The sequence below is a fragment of the Amphiura filiformis genome, chromosome 6 (assembly GCF_039555335.1).
Source record: "Amphiura filiformis chromosome 6, Afil_fr2py, whole genome shotgun sequence".
NCBI classification, from domain to species: Eukaryota; Metazoa; Echinodermata; class Ophiuroidea; order Amphilepidida; family Amphiuridae; genus Amphiura; species Amphiura filiformis.
In genome coordinates this window covers 74,302,730-74,321,204 of record NC_092633.1, presented here as the reverse complement: position 1 = coordinate 74,321,204, position 18,475 = coordinate 74,302,730, and the positions used below count along the sequence as shown (strand labels likewise).

General features: G+C 35.2%; 1 protein-coding gene across 1 annotated transcript in view; it reads right to left on the bottom strand.

Moving 5' to 3' along the window:
• Window positions 1-18,475, bottom strand: part of LOC140156015 (uncharacterized) — a 193,137-nt gene that overhangs the window by 108,399 nt on the left and 66,263 nt on the right. The window contains exons 16-24 of the mRNA XM_072179104.1: window positions 16,964-17,089; window positions 10,461-10,571; window positions 9,575-9,703; window positions 6,806-6,934; window positions 4,179-4,298; window positions 3,654-3,776; window positions 2,672-2,788; window positions 2,249-2,365; window positions 1,649-1,762 (exon numbers count right to left, since the gene is read on the bottom strand). Of these exons, the coding sequence (XP_072035205.1) occupies window positions 1,649-1,762; window positions 2,249-2,365; window positions 2,672-2,788; window positions 3,654-3,776; window positions 4,179-4,298; window positions 6,806-6,934; window positions 9,575-9,703; window positions 10,461-10,571; window positions 16,964-17,089 (1,086 nt within the window). The remainder of the gene's footprint in view (window positions 1-1,648; window positions 1,763-2,248; window positions 2,366-2,671; window positions 2,789-3,653; window positions 3,777-4,178; window positions 4,299-6,805; window positions 6,935-9,574; window positions 9,704-10,460; window positions 10,572-16,963; window positions 17,090-18,475) is intronic.

The following is an 18,475-nucleotide window of genomic DNA, read 5'->3' as shown; positions in this document are numbered from 1 at the left end:
ATCAAATCAAATAAAAAAATTAGCATATATTATCGTAGAGGGCAGTACACAGCCCACTGTTTTTTGCCAGGCTTATTGACAATAATCGTATGGTATTGCATATCGTATGGATTCCCCATCTCTTTTCCCTCCCTCTCCCTATCTCCCCTCTTTTTCCCTTCTCTTTTTCCTCTCTCTCTCTCTCCTTTTCCCTTCGCTAGGGCGGGGCCTAAATAGCGCTAGGGGCGAGGGTCTGAGGGGCGGGGCCCAAATAGGCAATTTTTGTCAGGGGGGGCAATTGCACAACATACATGTATATCCACAACACCTGAGCGCAACGCGATCGGCTATCAATTGTAGGCCTATACTGGTATGCGACGGTGAACTGATTCAAATCTCTTTCTGGGTTGTTCGGACCGGACCAGTATACGTACTAGCGATCTTGCAAACTTTATCATGTTTATTAAAATAAAATTATTGATCATAGCGAACCTTACAGTAAATTAGAAATAACGGGTCCTATTTTAAATTAGATGGGCCTTATAGCGGGCCTTATTTTTAATTAGAGATAGCGGGCTTTATTTTAAAATAGCCAATTTTATTTTCAATTACAGATATGAAGCGGGCTTTATACAAAATTAGAGTTAGCGAACCCTATTTGGAATTAGAGACAACGAACCTTATTTGAAATTAGTGATAGCGAACCTTATTTAAATTTAGAGATAGCGAACCTTATTTAAAATTAGAGATAGCGAACCTTATTTAAAGTTAGAGATAGCGAACCTTATTATAAATTAGAGATAGCGAACCTTGTTTGAAATTAGAGATAGCGAACCTTATTTAAAATTAATGATAGCGAACCTTAGAGATAGCGAACCTTAGAGATAGCGGACCTTATTTGAAATTAGAGATAGCGAACCTTAGGGATACCGGGATTGTTAAAATTAGAGATAGCGGACCTTATTTTAAATTAGTGATAGCGAACCTTAGAGATAGCGAACCTTCAATAAATTAGCGATAGCGGACCTTTTTCAAAATTAGAGATAGCGGACCTTATTTAAAATTAGTGATAACGAACCTTAGGTATAGCGAACCCTAATCGAAATTAGTGATAACGAACCTTAGAGATAGCGGACCTTTTTCGTAATTAGTGATAACATGAACCTTAGAGATAGCGAACCTTAGAGATAGCGAACCTTAGAGATAGCGAACCGTAACCGATTACACTTGGGATCCATACAGGACATCAGCTGTGATATTTGTGAGCCAAAATTGACTTTGAATAATGCAATGTTCTCAAGGTGGTGCAATGTTGTGTATCTTCAGGTATCAGAAAAATTGCAACCTAGGAATACACAGGCTTGTACATATGACTTTAAAAAGCAGTAGAATTTGTGAGTCAAAATTAATTTTTTGAAATGCAATTCTCTCAATGTCGTCCAACATTGTGATACCAATTGAACAAAAGTTTCTGCAAATTTTACTTCATATTACACTTTTACTCTAATGGCAGTTCATTTCAAATATGCTCATGTATCACAAAGTTGCACTCGGGTGATATTTGTGATTGCAAAGTTGTGCATGTTCAGGTATCAGAAAATTGCAACCTAAGTATACACAGCAAACAGGGTATGAAGTGATATGAGAATAACTCAAAAACTGTTCATACCAAGTGTCTGACAGTTGCTACCCGTGTATTCTGCCCGGCAGACACAGTTGTAATCAGTAGCAGTCGCAATACATGTTCCTCCATTGTAACATGGATTGGGCGTACATAGAAGTACTAGCAAATGGAAAAGCAGTATGTTACAGTTTAGTTAATTTGGTTATTTTTCAAAATCTCAGAATTGTTATTGTACTATTGATACATTTCAAAATGTTTGACCATTTTAAACTTTTTTTAAGCATGCATGTCAGTACATACAAATAATACCTTACACAATCATGCAGATATGCATGCACACTTATACCACATTTACTGCTCCTAGAACATCAGTTTCATTGTTTAAGAAGAGACTTCTATTATAAGGAGCAACATGCACATTCTCTGCCTAAGTGTATACTCTGCTAGTCTCAGTTTTGCTCTCTCTGCCTCCCTCTCTTCTCCCCCTCTCTCTCCCTCCTCGCTTTCTCTCTACTTCTACATGATGCAAATAGCCATTGATATTTCAAAACATTGAAAATCAAGTAACTCTTAATTCATACAGTCTTGTAGAGATACATCAATATCATGCATGCATGCAGAGTATAACTCAAAAACTATGCATACCCTGTATATGACAGTTGGTCCCTGTGTAGGTCGGAGGACATACACAGGTGTACACATTTTGTACTGGATAGCATGTACCTCCATTAATGCAAGGATTTGCAGTGCACGAATTGATGACTACAAAAGTAATTGAAACATAAACTACTATGTTAGAATTCTGTAACTCACAAGACAGTAGTTAAGTTTTTGAAAATATTGTCTGCTCTTGGAACCTTTTTAGAAAATTTAATTTATGTTTTTTTCATAGCAATTTACTCCACCTCATGCAAAAACCTAAGCTACTTTGTATATTTTAAAATGGTATGAAATACTTTGAATGCATAATTTTATAAAAGGAAGTAAATTCATCTAAGAGCTAACACATAAAAGGAACATTTGTTATAAAAATTAGCACACATGCAATATCTGAAGAACAGGTCCTACCCAGAGTTTGACAGTTGGTGCCTGTGTAGGCTGGTTGACACACACAGTTATAGCCACCGGTGACTGTGACACATGTCCCACCATAAAAGCATGGATTGGGTGAGCACTGGCTGGTAACTAGGAGAAAACATGTGTTTTTATCATGTAAGTATAAAAGCTGGTTACAGTACATTATTCCAAAGGATTTGTATCCAAATAATTTTATATTGAGGAATCATATTTTCCAAAAGGAATCTTTCTTTGTTTATTTGTTAGAGGTTCAACTCTTGGAATAACATACATATCATGTCTCTTTGAATAAGTTCATCAGGATTGTTTGAAATCAATTATTGGTAAATTGTGCTTTATAAATCCACTTGATTACTCACGTTTTTTAGACGTTTCATCAGTAATGTGATGAACCAGCAACACTCCTACTCTCATCTCCAGAGTGCACAGTTCTTTGCAGTAGCTGAGAGGCCATGCGGATCGGGAAACGGGGGGCCAACGTTATCAACCGCGATGAAGGGACATACTCACTCAATCATGTATATGACCAGCTACTGCAAAGAACTGTGCACTCTGGAGATGAGAGTAGAGTGTTGCTGGTTCATCACATTACTGATGAAGTCTTCCGTAGGAAGATGAAACGTCTAAAAAACGTGAGTAATCAAGTGGATTTGTAAAGCACAATTTACCAATAAATAAATACGTATCATGTGTACAAAATAAATCTTTTCTATCTTTTTGACTCAAGAGAATCAAGGAAACAAAAATTACCCTATAGAATAAACTGTTTTAAGAAAACACATCATTTTTTCTTTTTTTAAATCTTCATCATACATCTTCTATCTTTACAGTTATTAGTTTTCTGCTTTTGTTTCTTTTTTAACGTCAAACATCTATAAATTACCAAAATGTCAGATAGAATTGTACAATTCTCAAAGAAAGGCTCTTATAAGCTTATACAGAAATTATGAAATAACTCAAAAACTATTCATACCACGTGTTTGGCAATTGGTGCCTGTGTACGTTGGTGGACACTGACAGACAAAGCCATTAGTGTTAAATGCTGCAAGGCTACAAACACCCCCATTGAAGCATGGATTTATTGTGCAAGAATTCGCTGTGATAATACACAAAAGATACCAAGTTTAATTATTCTAATAAATTTTATACATCTGGAAAAAAATCCAAGACACTGGTCCTCTGAAAAATCAAGATTACACTATATTGTTATTGTATTACATATTCTGTCAGGAGGAAAGAATATACAGTATTTAATCCTGGTGTTGCAAAAAAGTCTTAAAACATCTGAAAATCAATGCATGCAGACAAACAAACATACATTTAGACAGACATACAGACAGCATCTGTCAGACTGACAGACACACAATCCAAACATACAGTAAATCAAAAACAAATTAGAAAATTTGTCAAATAATATTTGTAATACAAACTCATAATTTCATAAGCATTGTGTAAGAAAATAAGCAGCAAAATCATAATAGATAACAAAAAGACCTACCAATTGCAGTTTCACAGTGAGTTCCTTCATGAGTTGCTTGACACACACATATATAGCTAGTACCAACGCCTTGATAACATGTACCACCATTCAAACATGGATTGGAGTTACACCCAGAATCTTCAAAAAGCAACAAGGAAACAAAAAAGTGCAAAACAAAATGCTCACAATAATGCACAAATCTATATTACAAACATGCACAATGCTCAAACTTGCATTAAAAGATTTTAAAAGATTAATAACGTGCACAACTATTGCACTTCACACATGCTACAGGTTACTTTCTGATATTCAAGACATTGTATCCACAAGTCCAAGTCTGTATGCAGGGTGGGGGAGGGGGGTTGCAGAGGTCCAATTTTCCTATTTTTTAAATTTAAATTTAAAAAGTTCAAAAGTTGGAGAGAAATTGACAAAAGGTCCACTTTTTTGTGATAAGGCACTCAAAAAGGTTTTTTTTTTAAAGGGGGGTTAGGTCCACTTTTACCTGCATACAGGTCTAGACAAGTCAAATGTTGCAGCTGATGGAGTGAAAAACGCTGCCACATTATTTGCATGCAATGTCTTTCTTGGTATAGCAGCTATCACACAAGCTATACTAAATCTAATACAAATGTCTTAAGACATTATGTACTTAAAAGTACATAATATACAGGTAGTTATCACCTTGTATGTAACCATGAAAGTAACACACTGAGAACAATTTTCACTGCAAACTTTATATAAACTTGCTGGAAAGCATATTGTAGCTATAATTTGCATTTTCAAAGAAGTAGCACCATATTAATTATTATGATGAAATTGTATATGATGCCAATATTTCATGATTTGCTTTACTAAGCTAACATATGGAAACGTTTTGGCAGTATTGTCTCATTTGATATAGACATCCTCATCCACACACAGTGCAAAGTTCTGTGTACACTATTCACTGGGTCATTGCACAGGAGATTAGGCTTGATCAATAATGCATAAGCACACCCAGGGAGTTTGCAATTAGGACCACTCCATTGTTGTGCATGGGGGAAAGACACAATCAATATTCACAAACTGGTCATGAAGCATGTGTTGGTTGTTTTCTGTTTCTTACAAACTTTTATTACTACAAATTTTCCACAAATACCACAACAACTTATGTGTGTCAGGTCCTCATATATCGCAAACGTAGAAAACATAACACACAGGAAACCCTATTACCCCTACAGTGCAAGTTCTGCGGCTCAAGCCGACTTGGCCTTGGGTCCGGTTGGGAGATTTGACTTACACGGATAAAATAAAATGCGATATTTTGTTGATTCACCACTCTGTTAAACCAGCAAATGACTTCCAGTAAAATTAAAATAGTATATCAGAGCTAAAACTATCTTATTGAACGACAAGCAATGTTAAAATTTAATGAAATGATGCGAAGTACGTCCTTACAATCAGCTGATTGAAGCGGTAATGGCGGCAGCGTCCCCAAGCAACGCATCCGGGATGTCGTGATGACGTCATGCTAATGGGCTATTTCCTGACCTTTTAATAACACGCATACCGATTGGATATTTTACATTATTGAATAGTCCGGAAAAAATATTTGACCTATCAGAATTGTTTTTATAGATACTTCTAAAGCAGATAATCAATTTTGCAATGCACTTTGGGAAAAAAGAATTGGATCATCAACAACCGCGAGAGGGCCATTTGAATGTCGGGATTTCACTGGATTCACGCTAATTTTTGCCCTTTCGCATGTAAAAAAAGGGTGATTTTGCAACATTTACACGACCCGTCCTGAGAAATGAAAGCTTCTAAACACATTTCATGAACGGATTTTGTGAGAAGAATGTGTATAGTTTTAAAATCTGAATGGGATTTTTATTGGATATTTTTATTTCATTCAGTAGAAGCTCGTTTAGTGAACATTGGCCTGATTTCTCTATGTAACCACTTTCATTTTAATGATCCGAGAGCAAATGAGACAACATTCGCATATGTGGGACATCACTGGTGATCAAATCTTGTGATTCATCCGCTGCTACAGTTAAAACTGTGCGTAATTTGACATTGGGCATGCTGGCAACATGTGATTGATCACTTGCCTAATAGAGCAACCAGATGCAGGAACCATCAGCAAAAATGGTTCACTTGTGGAGTGAATGTTTAAATGTATACAACCATTACATGAATGATTTGCTGCATCAGCTATACATTTGCAGAAGAATTTTAGCAGCATAAACTATAAACTTGAAATGTCTTAATGTAGCTTTGTTTTAACAAAAATAGTTTATAACATATTTTCCATACTTGGGACAAAATCTGTAATTTATAAAACATCACACTATGACCCTCTATGTGTGTACATTAAAGTGATCAGAAACATGTAGGATAAGCTAGCTAGTGCAACAAACAGATGAAAACAAAGGACAAATGCAGTAGTTGGATGAAAACAAGAAGCACGCTCAAATGTAGTAAATGGATAAAAACAAGAAGCACACTAAAATGCAGTGAATGGAAAAACAAATAGCACACACAAATGCAGTAAGTGGATAAAAACAAGAAGCACACACAAATGCAGTAAGTGGATAAAAACAAGAAGCACACACAAATGCAGTAAGTGGAAGAAGCAAACCCATAAAATGTCCTACCAATATACGTTTCACAGTTGGCCCCGACAAAACCGTCAGGACATACACACACATATCCGGCTCCAGATGCAGAGTTGAAGCAAGTCCCTTGATTAAGACAAGGGCTAAGGCTGCAGCGATCACCTTGGGCTAAACATAGGGGATAGACAAAATAGAGCTGGACTAACATATATAGCAAGATAGGTTATATAATGTGCAAAAGTGAACTTATTTTTCCCCACACCTGCAAAGCGTATCATTTGTACGTAAACGATAGAAATAATTTGGTTTAATTTGCCCATGCATTGAAGAAAGCCAACATTATGATGAGCATAATTATGTTCATCAATATAAAAGGTAAGTTGATGCGCAATGTATTCATGGAGTATATTGCTTTTTGTGGTATGTGCAACTGCAGCAAAGCATCCTTATTATTATCATTTTGCAACTTTGTGAGGACCCTCTGTACCTGATCAAAGTATAGAATGCACTAAATACTTGTTTCTCCCCAAGTGTGATAGTGATGCAGGTGCGTATTTCGCTGATTGCATAATTGAACCATGTGTTAACCTGGTCAGAAGAGTGTATGCGCACATATACAATGGCGGTTTGTTTGTGGCGCAACCCCGTAAAAGAACTGATGTCAGGTGGAACAAATTATAGAACAAACCGTATCATAAAAGACAATTAATTTAGAATTAAGAACACTCAAGTTCCTCAACAACTGTAATTAACTCATGAAAAGTGGTGCAACTTTGAGGAGAATAGGTCTTTGTAATATATGAAATATTATTTAATGATATCAACGAGAAGCAAAAGAAAAGTGATTTTATATTAATTTAAACAGGATTTAAGTCAAGTGAATAATTGGTATAAGCATGTGCAAAAATCAATTTGGCAAAATTAGCTTTTGTTGCACAGGAAATACAGACAAAAATGTCAGTCTATTTACCGACCTTAAGGCAAGAGTATTGTTCAGAAAATCAACACACTTGTTAGGACCAGCACTTTTAAACTCCCTCGATATATGTGGCCCCGGTATGTGGCTAAGCAGCAGTTGAAACCCAACACCATAAGGAGACAAATTACCGCCACTTTAGCGCTTTGGGTATAGGGGCGAACATTGAATCCTTTATTAATCCTTTATAAGCGATGAATGCCACATACAGAAGTAGAACAATGATGGATACCAACATGATGTTTAGTATGCATTCAAAAAGTTATTTGGTCCACTATAGATAATGGCCACATTGACAAAGTGCTTGTATATGAACACATTGTTCATACTTGGACTGAGTGAGACTTTTAAAAGTCAAAATAATATTATAGGTACATTAACAAGACAGAAATTAAACAGTAAACATATACAAACAAACCAAAAGTGTACATTGCCTAGACAACCATGTGCTTTCCAATAAAAATAACATGCTAGTAAACCCCGTTAATTTATATTATTTGACAACGCAAAAGACTTGGAAAAACAACTGAATCTAAGTAAAATTCTTTGAAATCTGTAGCTCATTCCCCAAAGCAATCATCCCCATCACAAATCTATAAAATTGATAATAAAGATTTATAAGGTAAAACAACCAAAAACATGATTAGCTTGGTTACTTTCCTATCTTATCAAAAGAAAGAATTAATTCTTGTTAACCAGATTATTCTACATACCTTGGGAGCAACCCACATTGTGGTCAGTACCAGAATGTATACAGAATAACCTGGTTAACAAGAATTAATTATTGCCTTTGTTTACGATTCCCAGATGATTTAGAGTATTCATAAACAAATTTCATTTCAATTTCTTGTAATCAAAATTTTAAATCTTTTACAATAAACATTATAAAAATTATTATTAACATTTTGTTGGGTCTGAACTATAATGCCTATTGGTTGAAATATAGCTGAAAAAAACCCATATGATTACTGTCATGTTTAAAACTACAGTACATAGGTCATGCCGGAGCAATGCAAACAGGCCAAATTTGGCATTTGGACCAAAATAGTAAGTTAAACGTACTGCAAGGGGTTCACTACTGCTTTAAAAAACTGATCTGTTTTATCTCCTATACACCTGGGTGCAGAGGCAAAAGAGATAAAATTCATTGCCTAAGGAGCACAACCTGATAGAGCAGCTTATTTTTTAGGATTGAACCCACAACCTTTGGCTCACTAATCAAAGACTGTGCCGCTGCACCAGCATGACTTATGGTACTACTGGTACTGGGTGTCCCTGAAAGAACTGTATTTTTGGGTATTTTAGTACTGGAACCAACCAGAACTAAACAGTTGATGTGGTTAAAGAATAAAATTATCAGCTATCACATCCTTTTTGAATTTTGACAATTGACCACTCTGTTCTTGAAATATATGAATTTTACGAAACTACCTCATTTTTGACCCATTCCACAGCGAATAGACGCAGTGATGATCTCCTTGTACAGATCATTGATTGATATTTGAATCTGTGGAAAGGTTTGAAAATGAGGTAGTTTAATAAAATTCTTATATTTTAAGCATGGTGCAGTCAATTGTCAAAATTTAAAAAAATATGTTATAGCTGATTTATTCCTACACAACATCAATAATTTAGGTATGTTTGGTTTGGGCATAAAAATAAACCAAACATTAAGTTTCCGATGATGTACATCTTTCATGGACACCCTGTACATGTACAGTTTGATAAACTTTAGGAATAACTTTTCTATATCAAAGGTATATATGAAGTATTCATCGCCTCATTAATGATGGGTTCATGTTGCCATCCAATACATATCATATTATCCTTACCCACTTGTATTTCACACTGTGTTCCTGTATGTGTGACAGGACAGGTACACACATATCTATTACTGTTCACATTAGTGCACACACCTCCGTTGAAACATGGATTGGAATTGCATGGCTGTGTTGTCTGAACTGTATGATGAAAGATGATAATAATACACAACAATTTTTAAATCACAAATAACTATTGCATCTTTATTAGTTAACATTAATAGAGCATCAACTGTTCTGAACTGGCTTGCTTTCAACATTTACAGGATATAGCTTGGGTCTTGAATTGAATGGGATTCCTTGCTTGTACATGAAGGTAGCAGTCCAATCAGGTCAGTAAGATTAGTGACTCTGGTGCATAGCTGTAAGAGTTCAATCCCCTACACAGTGTCAATTTTTATCTTGCCGAAATTTGAGCTTGCTTGAAATTGCACTGAACAGGGACTGCTGATTATTGTCCAGACCTACCCATACACAGCTTGGAGAGTTGAGCCTTGCTTGTAGTCAATTAGGGCTTACATTGATATCAAACTGCACATCCCTGGAATGGTTTATGGAATGATTTGGGTTACAGTGATCGGTGACTTTCTGTCAAGTGTGCAACCTTGTGGGTTTGGCAATGCAGTATATAAAAGATCATCGCCCTGAAGTTGCGTCAAAGTAGAGGGTGATAAAATAAATCCAAAGATTCATGTATTTATCTAACCTACTGGGACAAAAACAAAATGGCAGTAAAAATTTACACTTTGCAGACAGGACCCAAAGTTGATAAAAGATAACTATCCTTTCAAATGAAGCAAAAATTCGATCCACAGGGCAGAATTTCACCTCATCAACAGATTTTTATTAAGTTCTGCCCCGATTGAACACATACTAAGAATTGTTTTAATTTACTTACATTCACAGTTTGTTCCCAGATACCCAGATCTACATACGCATGTGTATGCTGTGTCGGAATTCCTGACGCATGTGCCTTGATTTAAACATGGCTGTATTATGCATGGGTCATCTGGAAAAAATAATAAATCAAGATATTGATTACATATCAATATTATCTATCAATAATGATTATTCCATCATCACAAGTCTAGGAATAAAATGCTGCTCCATACTGGTTAGTATTACAATTAGTAGGAAAAGTGACGGTGATGGTGTCCAATAAGTGACAGTGTCCAATAAAGTGTCTCTTAGTGATGATGTCCAATACCTTTAACCAGCTGTAAAAAAATCAATCCATGTTTACATTATGACCACCATTTTCAAATTAGGGTAAGAAAAATGATACACACTTCTCAAATCTACACAAAATGTAAACCCCATCATCAACAAACAGTTTAAAAGCTCATTATTTTGACCAATGATCTAGAGAAAACCTATTGATCTAGTGTGACATTTGTGTTCAATGCAACTTTGTTATAATTTTCCAACAAAACGGTCCACTTTTCAGGGGAGAAATATTTTAGGGTGGTAAGTCCATGTTTTATATGCAAGCAAATTTATTTTGGCATAAGGTCCACATTTTCGATATTCTGCAATCCCCCTAAAAAATCCTGGCTATGTGTCTGTTTTCTTCACAACACACAGTACAGAGAAATTGAGGAATCATACTTGGCAATATTAGGCTATTCCAGTTTAAATCCATGCCCTCTATGAGAGACATGACCTTAATTTTCCAGTAAGTGGGAATTTCAAATAAAGTTACCTGAATATGGCTGACTCCATTTGAAATCTACACCCATGTGTGGGAGTTTAAGGACATATCCTCCATTGCAGGGCGTATGGATTTCAACTGGAATAGCCAATTACACTGGTTTCAAATCAATCTTGCAATGGGATTTTAATTTCCAACACATAACTTCACGTTGCTGGTGGCATTTTGCATTGTCATATGTGCATGACTTATCGATTTGTTACTACAATAGGACTTGTTATATGTAAAGATGTGCAATACAAAATCAACAACGGCTTCAAACAAAAATAACATTGTCACGATAATGGCATATTAATCAACTGCACGCATGCATCTGCCAAATGCATTACAGGTTCAATATGTCAAATTTTTAAAAATTCATACAACTGTAATATGGGTGAAAATATGTTACGAAAAGTATTCCCATTCCCATGCAGTTATTAAGTACTTCACAAGGAAGCTTTCTTCTTCATTTCCCCCCAAACATTGATAAACTTTATACAAATAATATGTAATGTATGATTTGCACTGACCCTGATCAATCATGGTATATGATTCTCAACAAAAGAGCCTAAGATCATTGAGCAATTGGTATCACTAGGATACCAAACAACCCCAGCTGCCAAGGCACAGTTCATGAACCTAAATGTAATTGTACATCTAGAGAATGACCTCTGGATGTAATGGGTACAAAACTCATTCTTCACAACTTTGAGGTCAACATTTGAGCTATGCTAATTGAACAGAGTTCATTGAACTATGCAACTGGAAATTACACCATTTTGGCTGATTTACAGTGTTTAAGCAATTGGTATAAGAATAATACTGAAAATCAACAAGCCGGCAAATTATTATGGCAACTAAAGAGCAAACTATTATTGTAATTATTTTCATTAAGTTGATATACGATGAGTTGTATTTACTTTAAATGAAATGACCTGTTGTGTTTATTACAACTGTTTACAGGTATGCATCAGCATGGTAATGAAATGGCAACATCTAATGAAAAGGACACAAAAAAGGACAAAACATGTGATCCCAATTAGCGACACATAGGATCTTCATACCTGTGTCATAATTAGTGACACATAAGATCTTTAATATGTGTCGCAAATTAGTGACACATGGGATCTTCATGATATTCTATGGTAAGAATAACTGAGAAATGTGTTGAGTTGTGCTTTTCACATCATTGTGCTTTAAAGGTGAAAGTGCTTTAAATTTTATCTGGAAGTTCACTCAAAATAAAAAGGCAATATTTTGACTTTTTTTTATTAGTCTGCTCCTGTAGTCAAAGTTAAAACAATTTTTACCCATGACCTAAGCATTCTAGAACACAATCAAGAACAGGGTATCTCAAACAGGTTGGTGCTTAAACGCTGTAACCTTTTCACAACTTTGCCATGTAAGTACAAGTATGAATAAAATACGGACCTTGTGTAGTGTAAGTTTTGGAAACGATTCATATAATATATAATAATCTGAATCATATCACATGCCAAGTTATGCTTTAAAATAACACGGAAACGGCGACATGTTTCATGATCCAAATTAAAACACTGTGGTTGAGAGTAACCTGACGTCATTGTAACACCTACAACATATTCCTAAGTTCATTAGAAACAGTTCGTTCACTTGACTTCATAAAACACATAGCTAATATTCACAGTGAGGACACAAAAGGTGGGGTCAAAAACGATACAAGTGTGCCATCAAGCATGAATTTCAAATTATTGTTCACAATATGCCATTGTATTTAAATATAGGATTCACAGATATATGACTCAACGGAGTTAATGGAGATATGAATTATTACTTCCTTCATAGTTTTCAGAGTTATCTATTAATGTATCTTAACACTCTCCACGCTGGTGTCGACTGTAGTTTCAACTTTTCAAAATTTTAAAATTTTAAAAACAAGCCTAGTATTGATTCAGTGTTAAGATAGTCCTTGGTATTTTGAGAAAATATCTCAAAACCTGGACTTTTTATGTTGAAGCTTATAGCTATCATGCAGAGCATTAAAGAACAGCCGATCACTGGTTTAATAAGAAGTTACTTGCTTATTTGTTGAAATGTGTACCCAGACTTTTGTCAATCGGGTATACAAGTATAGGAAAATGTTTTTCAATTTTCTTGAATAATATGTTATGTGCTCCTTACATCACATTTTCTAACATCTCAGAGAAAGTTGCAAATCCTTGCATAAACTTAAATACCATTCCGGTTAAGCTTGGGTAAGAGATTCAGACTAGGTTAGATCCAGGAGTGCATTTAATGGCCACTTTCACCAACCCCCAATCAAATAGGTAAAATCAGACAATTTCTTGGTACTTAAAGCCAATTTTGGCTTCTTGGTTAATTCTGGTAATAATATAAGCATTTTTCAAATCCTGAAATCTGCCCCAAATTGTCCCCTTGCGCAACCTGTACGTATCTGCTATCATAAGTACTTGGTATGGCATAAGCTGGTAATCACGGTGGTAATCTGTACTGACAGGAATACAAATGGCTGGATTTATACCGGAGACAACTGCTTATTGGTTGGCTAGGTTTTATTCAATATATTAAACAAAATACTACTGGGAAACTTGGCAACTACACACCAGAAATAAATAACACTTGTAGCAGGGTAGGGTCACTATAAAGACTCAAAAATAGGCTATTGTTATCACTGACTGTAAAATGAAACACATGCATACACATAAATATGTCTGCTGCATCAGTCCAATACTAGTACAACCTGATTTATATACTGCTACAAATCACTATTTTGGTATTAAAATATGAGCGTTTTGTTCCTTCTTCATCAGTGGATGATGTTCATGAAGGGAAAGTCAGGTTCTATTATAATTGACTAATTTTCAGCTGGGACACTAGCTGCACAAAGCTACTTCACATCAAAACCTACTGCTAATCTCTTCACAGTCTGTTCCTTGGAATCCATCTTGACAGAGGCAAGCATATCCCAACCCTTGCACTGGTTGGAGACAAGTGGCTCTATTGGAGCATGGGTTAGGATTGCATGCATCGTCAGGGTTACCTGTTAAGATCAAATCCACAATAGTGTCAGTATGGCACCAAAAGTTCTTCCATGAAAAGGATTGCGATTTTGAATGTTTGGTTTTGGGGTTTCAACTAGACCATCGAAACACAGGTCCAAAACTACAAACAGAGGGTGCAAAATGTAAAAAGTTACAAATCAACAAAAATCTGCTCAAAATTTAACTTATCAGAAATAAATTTTACAATGTAGAAGGCATTTTTTGGCAATTTTTAGGATTTTTGGTGAATATTTTCATAAACTTAAAGATTTGTTGTTTTTGGGCTACCACATTGTGGGATTGGCATACTTAATTATAGTGTCTGTTAAATTTTCCAATATCCATTTCCTCAGTTCATTTATATACAGTTCATATCATTTTCAATTATGTTTTTTCCTTTTTAAAAAGGATATTCAAGATTCAATTATTCCAAATTATGCAATGCTAGTAAGATATGTACAGAAATTAACACACCCAACTGTTAACTGAATATTGATCTGCATCTAGTATAATTAAAGAATTATGATATTGATCATCCGTAAAAACAAAACCTATACGCAGAAAATAACTAGCCCTGCTTTGTTGGTCTTTTACCATAGATTTTATTGATTCTTGGCATTTTCTAATTATTATTGGATGCGTTCAATGAACTTGATAGAGTTGCATGCATACTCCACCATGTTATATTGAAGTAGAATATGGCATATTAGATTCTTTTGATACATGTTCAAATGAATATTTCCCCTATTAACTTCCTTGGATATGTGATTAAAACTGTAAACAAGTGGAATGCAGCTACTTATCGTTTTCTATAAAACAAATTAAACAATGTCATGATATTTGTCATTGGTGTTGTGACAATTTAGAATTTAGGTGATTAAAACCTGATACTTGAAAGGGAGCACATATATGAATAAAAAATTTATATTTTATTTTGAGATTCTTTTGTCTATTATTTTTTATGCCTCGGTGGGCATTTGAATATAATTGTCAGATTGCCAAATATAATGTTCAGTAACAAAACTAAAATGTATTTCTGGTATCAATTTATCATCCAATAACAACTTATAACAAACAGCTCAAGAAAAATTGATGCTATCCCACAAAGGCATTTTATGATGAAATATTCCAACTTTCATTTTGGTAGGGTGTTATGTAGGCACCAATTTTCATAAGTAGAGTTTTGAATAGAAATTTCTGCAAGAAGAGTTATCATTAGAACCAAATCAGGACAGTGGGGTAGCCAGGGGGTTGCAAGGGGCAGCTGCCCCTGTAAGAAGTCTTGGCTCCCTCTTGCGCCCCCACTGTGAGAGGCTTTTTTAGTAATTTTTAGCCCATTTTTGACCATTTTCGTCAAAGTTTGCCCCCTGGAAATTTGCCTTGCCCACCCTCATTGAAAAAGTCTTTGCTATGCCACTGAATCAGAACAGAATTTTTTACTTGTACATTTCAAAGACAAAGGTGTGTTAAAAATAGATTCCTCAGTTTTGAAATTTATTTCTGCAATGCATTATGGATAGTCTTGGACAACCACCACTCAACATTGGAATCCTATTCTAGCCTAAACTCCCACAACTTGTGCAAACAGGGTTGCCAGACTCCACATGTAGTTTATATAACTTAACCACAGTGTACCCACTCAATGGTAGACAATACTTTGTGTGAATGTGTTTATTCTTTCCACATCAGTTTACAATCAGCAATTCAAGAGTGAATTGTATCAATTCTGAACTTTCACTAATGATTAATTAATTTGCCAAGAGATGAGTAAGATTTTTGCAATGAGAATAATTATAAAACTTATCTTTTTCCTTAGCATAATTGAACATACTTGACATTTGTATAAAATTATGCCCTTCAAACTTTATTTATTCAACTAGTGATATTGATATAAGTTTGTTATTTGTTTATTTATTTTCGTTAAGGGCGAAGGCTGATATCTTGCACTCAGCCCACACCAGACTTTCATGAAAAAATAATAAAGCAAAACAAACATGTAATTTGATCACGTAAGGCATTGCAGAAGACCGTCTAATGAAATCTGAATCATTTGTTAAATTAAGTTTGCAAAACAAAAATGTTTTGCAATTTATAAGTACCATGCTTCGTTTTTATAATAATGCGCAAAATTGTGATTATATGTCAACACATCTATTTCAGTCTCACTCATTCCTCACATTATTTCAGTATAAACATAAACAGTATAGGGGTAGAATTTATTGGTAGGATTATGCTAAGGATACATCCTTAGGATTTAGGTTTTAGGATTAGAATCTAGGGTTAGGATTACAGTTGGTGGTCGACCAGGGAAGTGCTACGCTCACTACCCCTGGTTATTATAGTTTGTCTCGTCTCAAGTTGAGAGTAATGTCATGTTGGATTTGGCAGTGGCAGATTCAAAATGTTGCGTTTACGTCACTAGTGTACTGACAAATTGTGTGTGTATGCCCCGCGGGATCAGGTTTGCGTGCATGATTTGAATCTGCCACTACAAAATCCAACATGGCGGTACTCTCAACTTGAGACGAGACAAACTATAGTCTTAGTTTTATGTCAGGGGTGTAAATGTATTCTTGAGGTATTACACCACTATACTAGCCTTTTATACAATATGCACATTTAAATGATGCACTTGAAATATAAGCAATTCTAAACATAATTTCTTACTGGTAGACTCTTCACAGTTCACACCGACAAATCCTTCTTGACAGAGACAGAAATAGGGAACACTCTGGTCGCCTAGAAAACATGTGCCTGAATTCATGCACGGATTAGGTGTACATGCATCAATAGCTGAAAACATGCAAACAAACATAAAACACAAACATCAGTATAATATTTACACATAAAAAAACATAATTAAAGGGTAACTTTTTTACCAAAATTGTTGAAGTAATCAAAGTTTTTTATAATCATGTCCAAATCTAGAAGTATGGGCTGTCTGCAGATCATTCAGAACTCAGAATATTTGGAAATATTACTATTTCTGTGTTCAGACTGTCAGACATTGAGAAAGTCATTGACAGAGCACATACCACAAAAGCACGCATACAGAGCATGTTTTTCACGTTTTTACTAAGTGTTGATAAACCATGTGTGGTTTCTCACATGAAAGCACTGCAATGTTTAGGTAGAGCTGGGCAATAGCTTTAATTAGTGTGCACCCATAGGAGCCAATGAAGAACACATGCCAAGCTCAACACTGAATCTAAACAAACATCCAATTAATACATACATTTAAATAAATTAATACAAATAAATTAATTAATAAATTCTAATTAATAAATAAATTAAATAAATTAATACAAACGTTAAACATGTTTAAGGAGAAAAAGTTCCGCGCGCAAAATAAATTAATATATATGTAAGCGACACCGTATGCGACATGCAAGAAAGCGACCAGAGCGTTAAACATGTTTAAGGAAAAACGCAAGCGAGCGTATAAAAATCAAGCGCGTTAAACATGTTTAAGCAACGCGATAAACGCATGACTCTAAGTTTGTTCTACATTTCTCTCATTCACCTGAGGAGCCTTCGGTAAACGAATCGTAGTGAAAATGGAGTAAATTTGTTTCTTTTAATGTTATGTACACGCTCTCCTTCACAGGATCGAGCACTCTATTTAATGAAAGAAGAAACACAACTTTATACATTTAAATAAATATGATGCGGCAAATATTTACATCAATGTTAGTACAGTTAGCTTCATTGCTACAACATAATTTGTCAGGCAAATATATTACAAAAAAATTGCTGCCGTAGTGCACATTCATATGGTTACTGGTTCAAGCTTGGGCTCATACACCTGTTCCAAATTATGATATGTCATAGGTTTTATGTTGTGATCATTTCAATCAGTGGTTCCGTTCCTAAGAAAGGAAGCGTGAGCCAGTTGACCAATGTGTACTATGCCAGCGAATAGCACAATCATTTTTAAGATTAGTACATCCAGCTTTAATTTGTTAATCTGCTATTCCAGTTGAAATCCATCCACCCCAATGGTAGACACGGCAGTAACCTTCCACACAGGGAGTGTGAATTTCAAATGGGGTTACCTGAATGGGTGACTCCATTTGAAATCTACACTCCCTGTCTGTGTGGGAGATTAATGTCTTCTATGGGGGAGTTTGGATTTCAACTGGAATACTAGTTCCCCAATCAAGTTTATTTTAGTTTCCT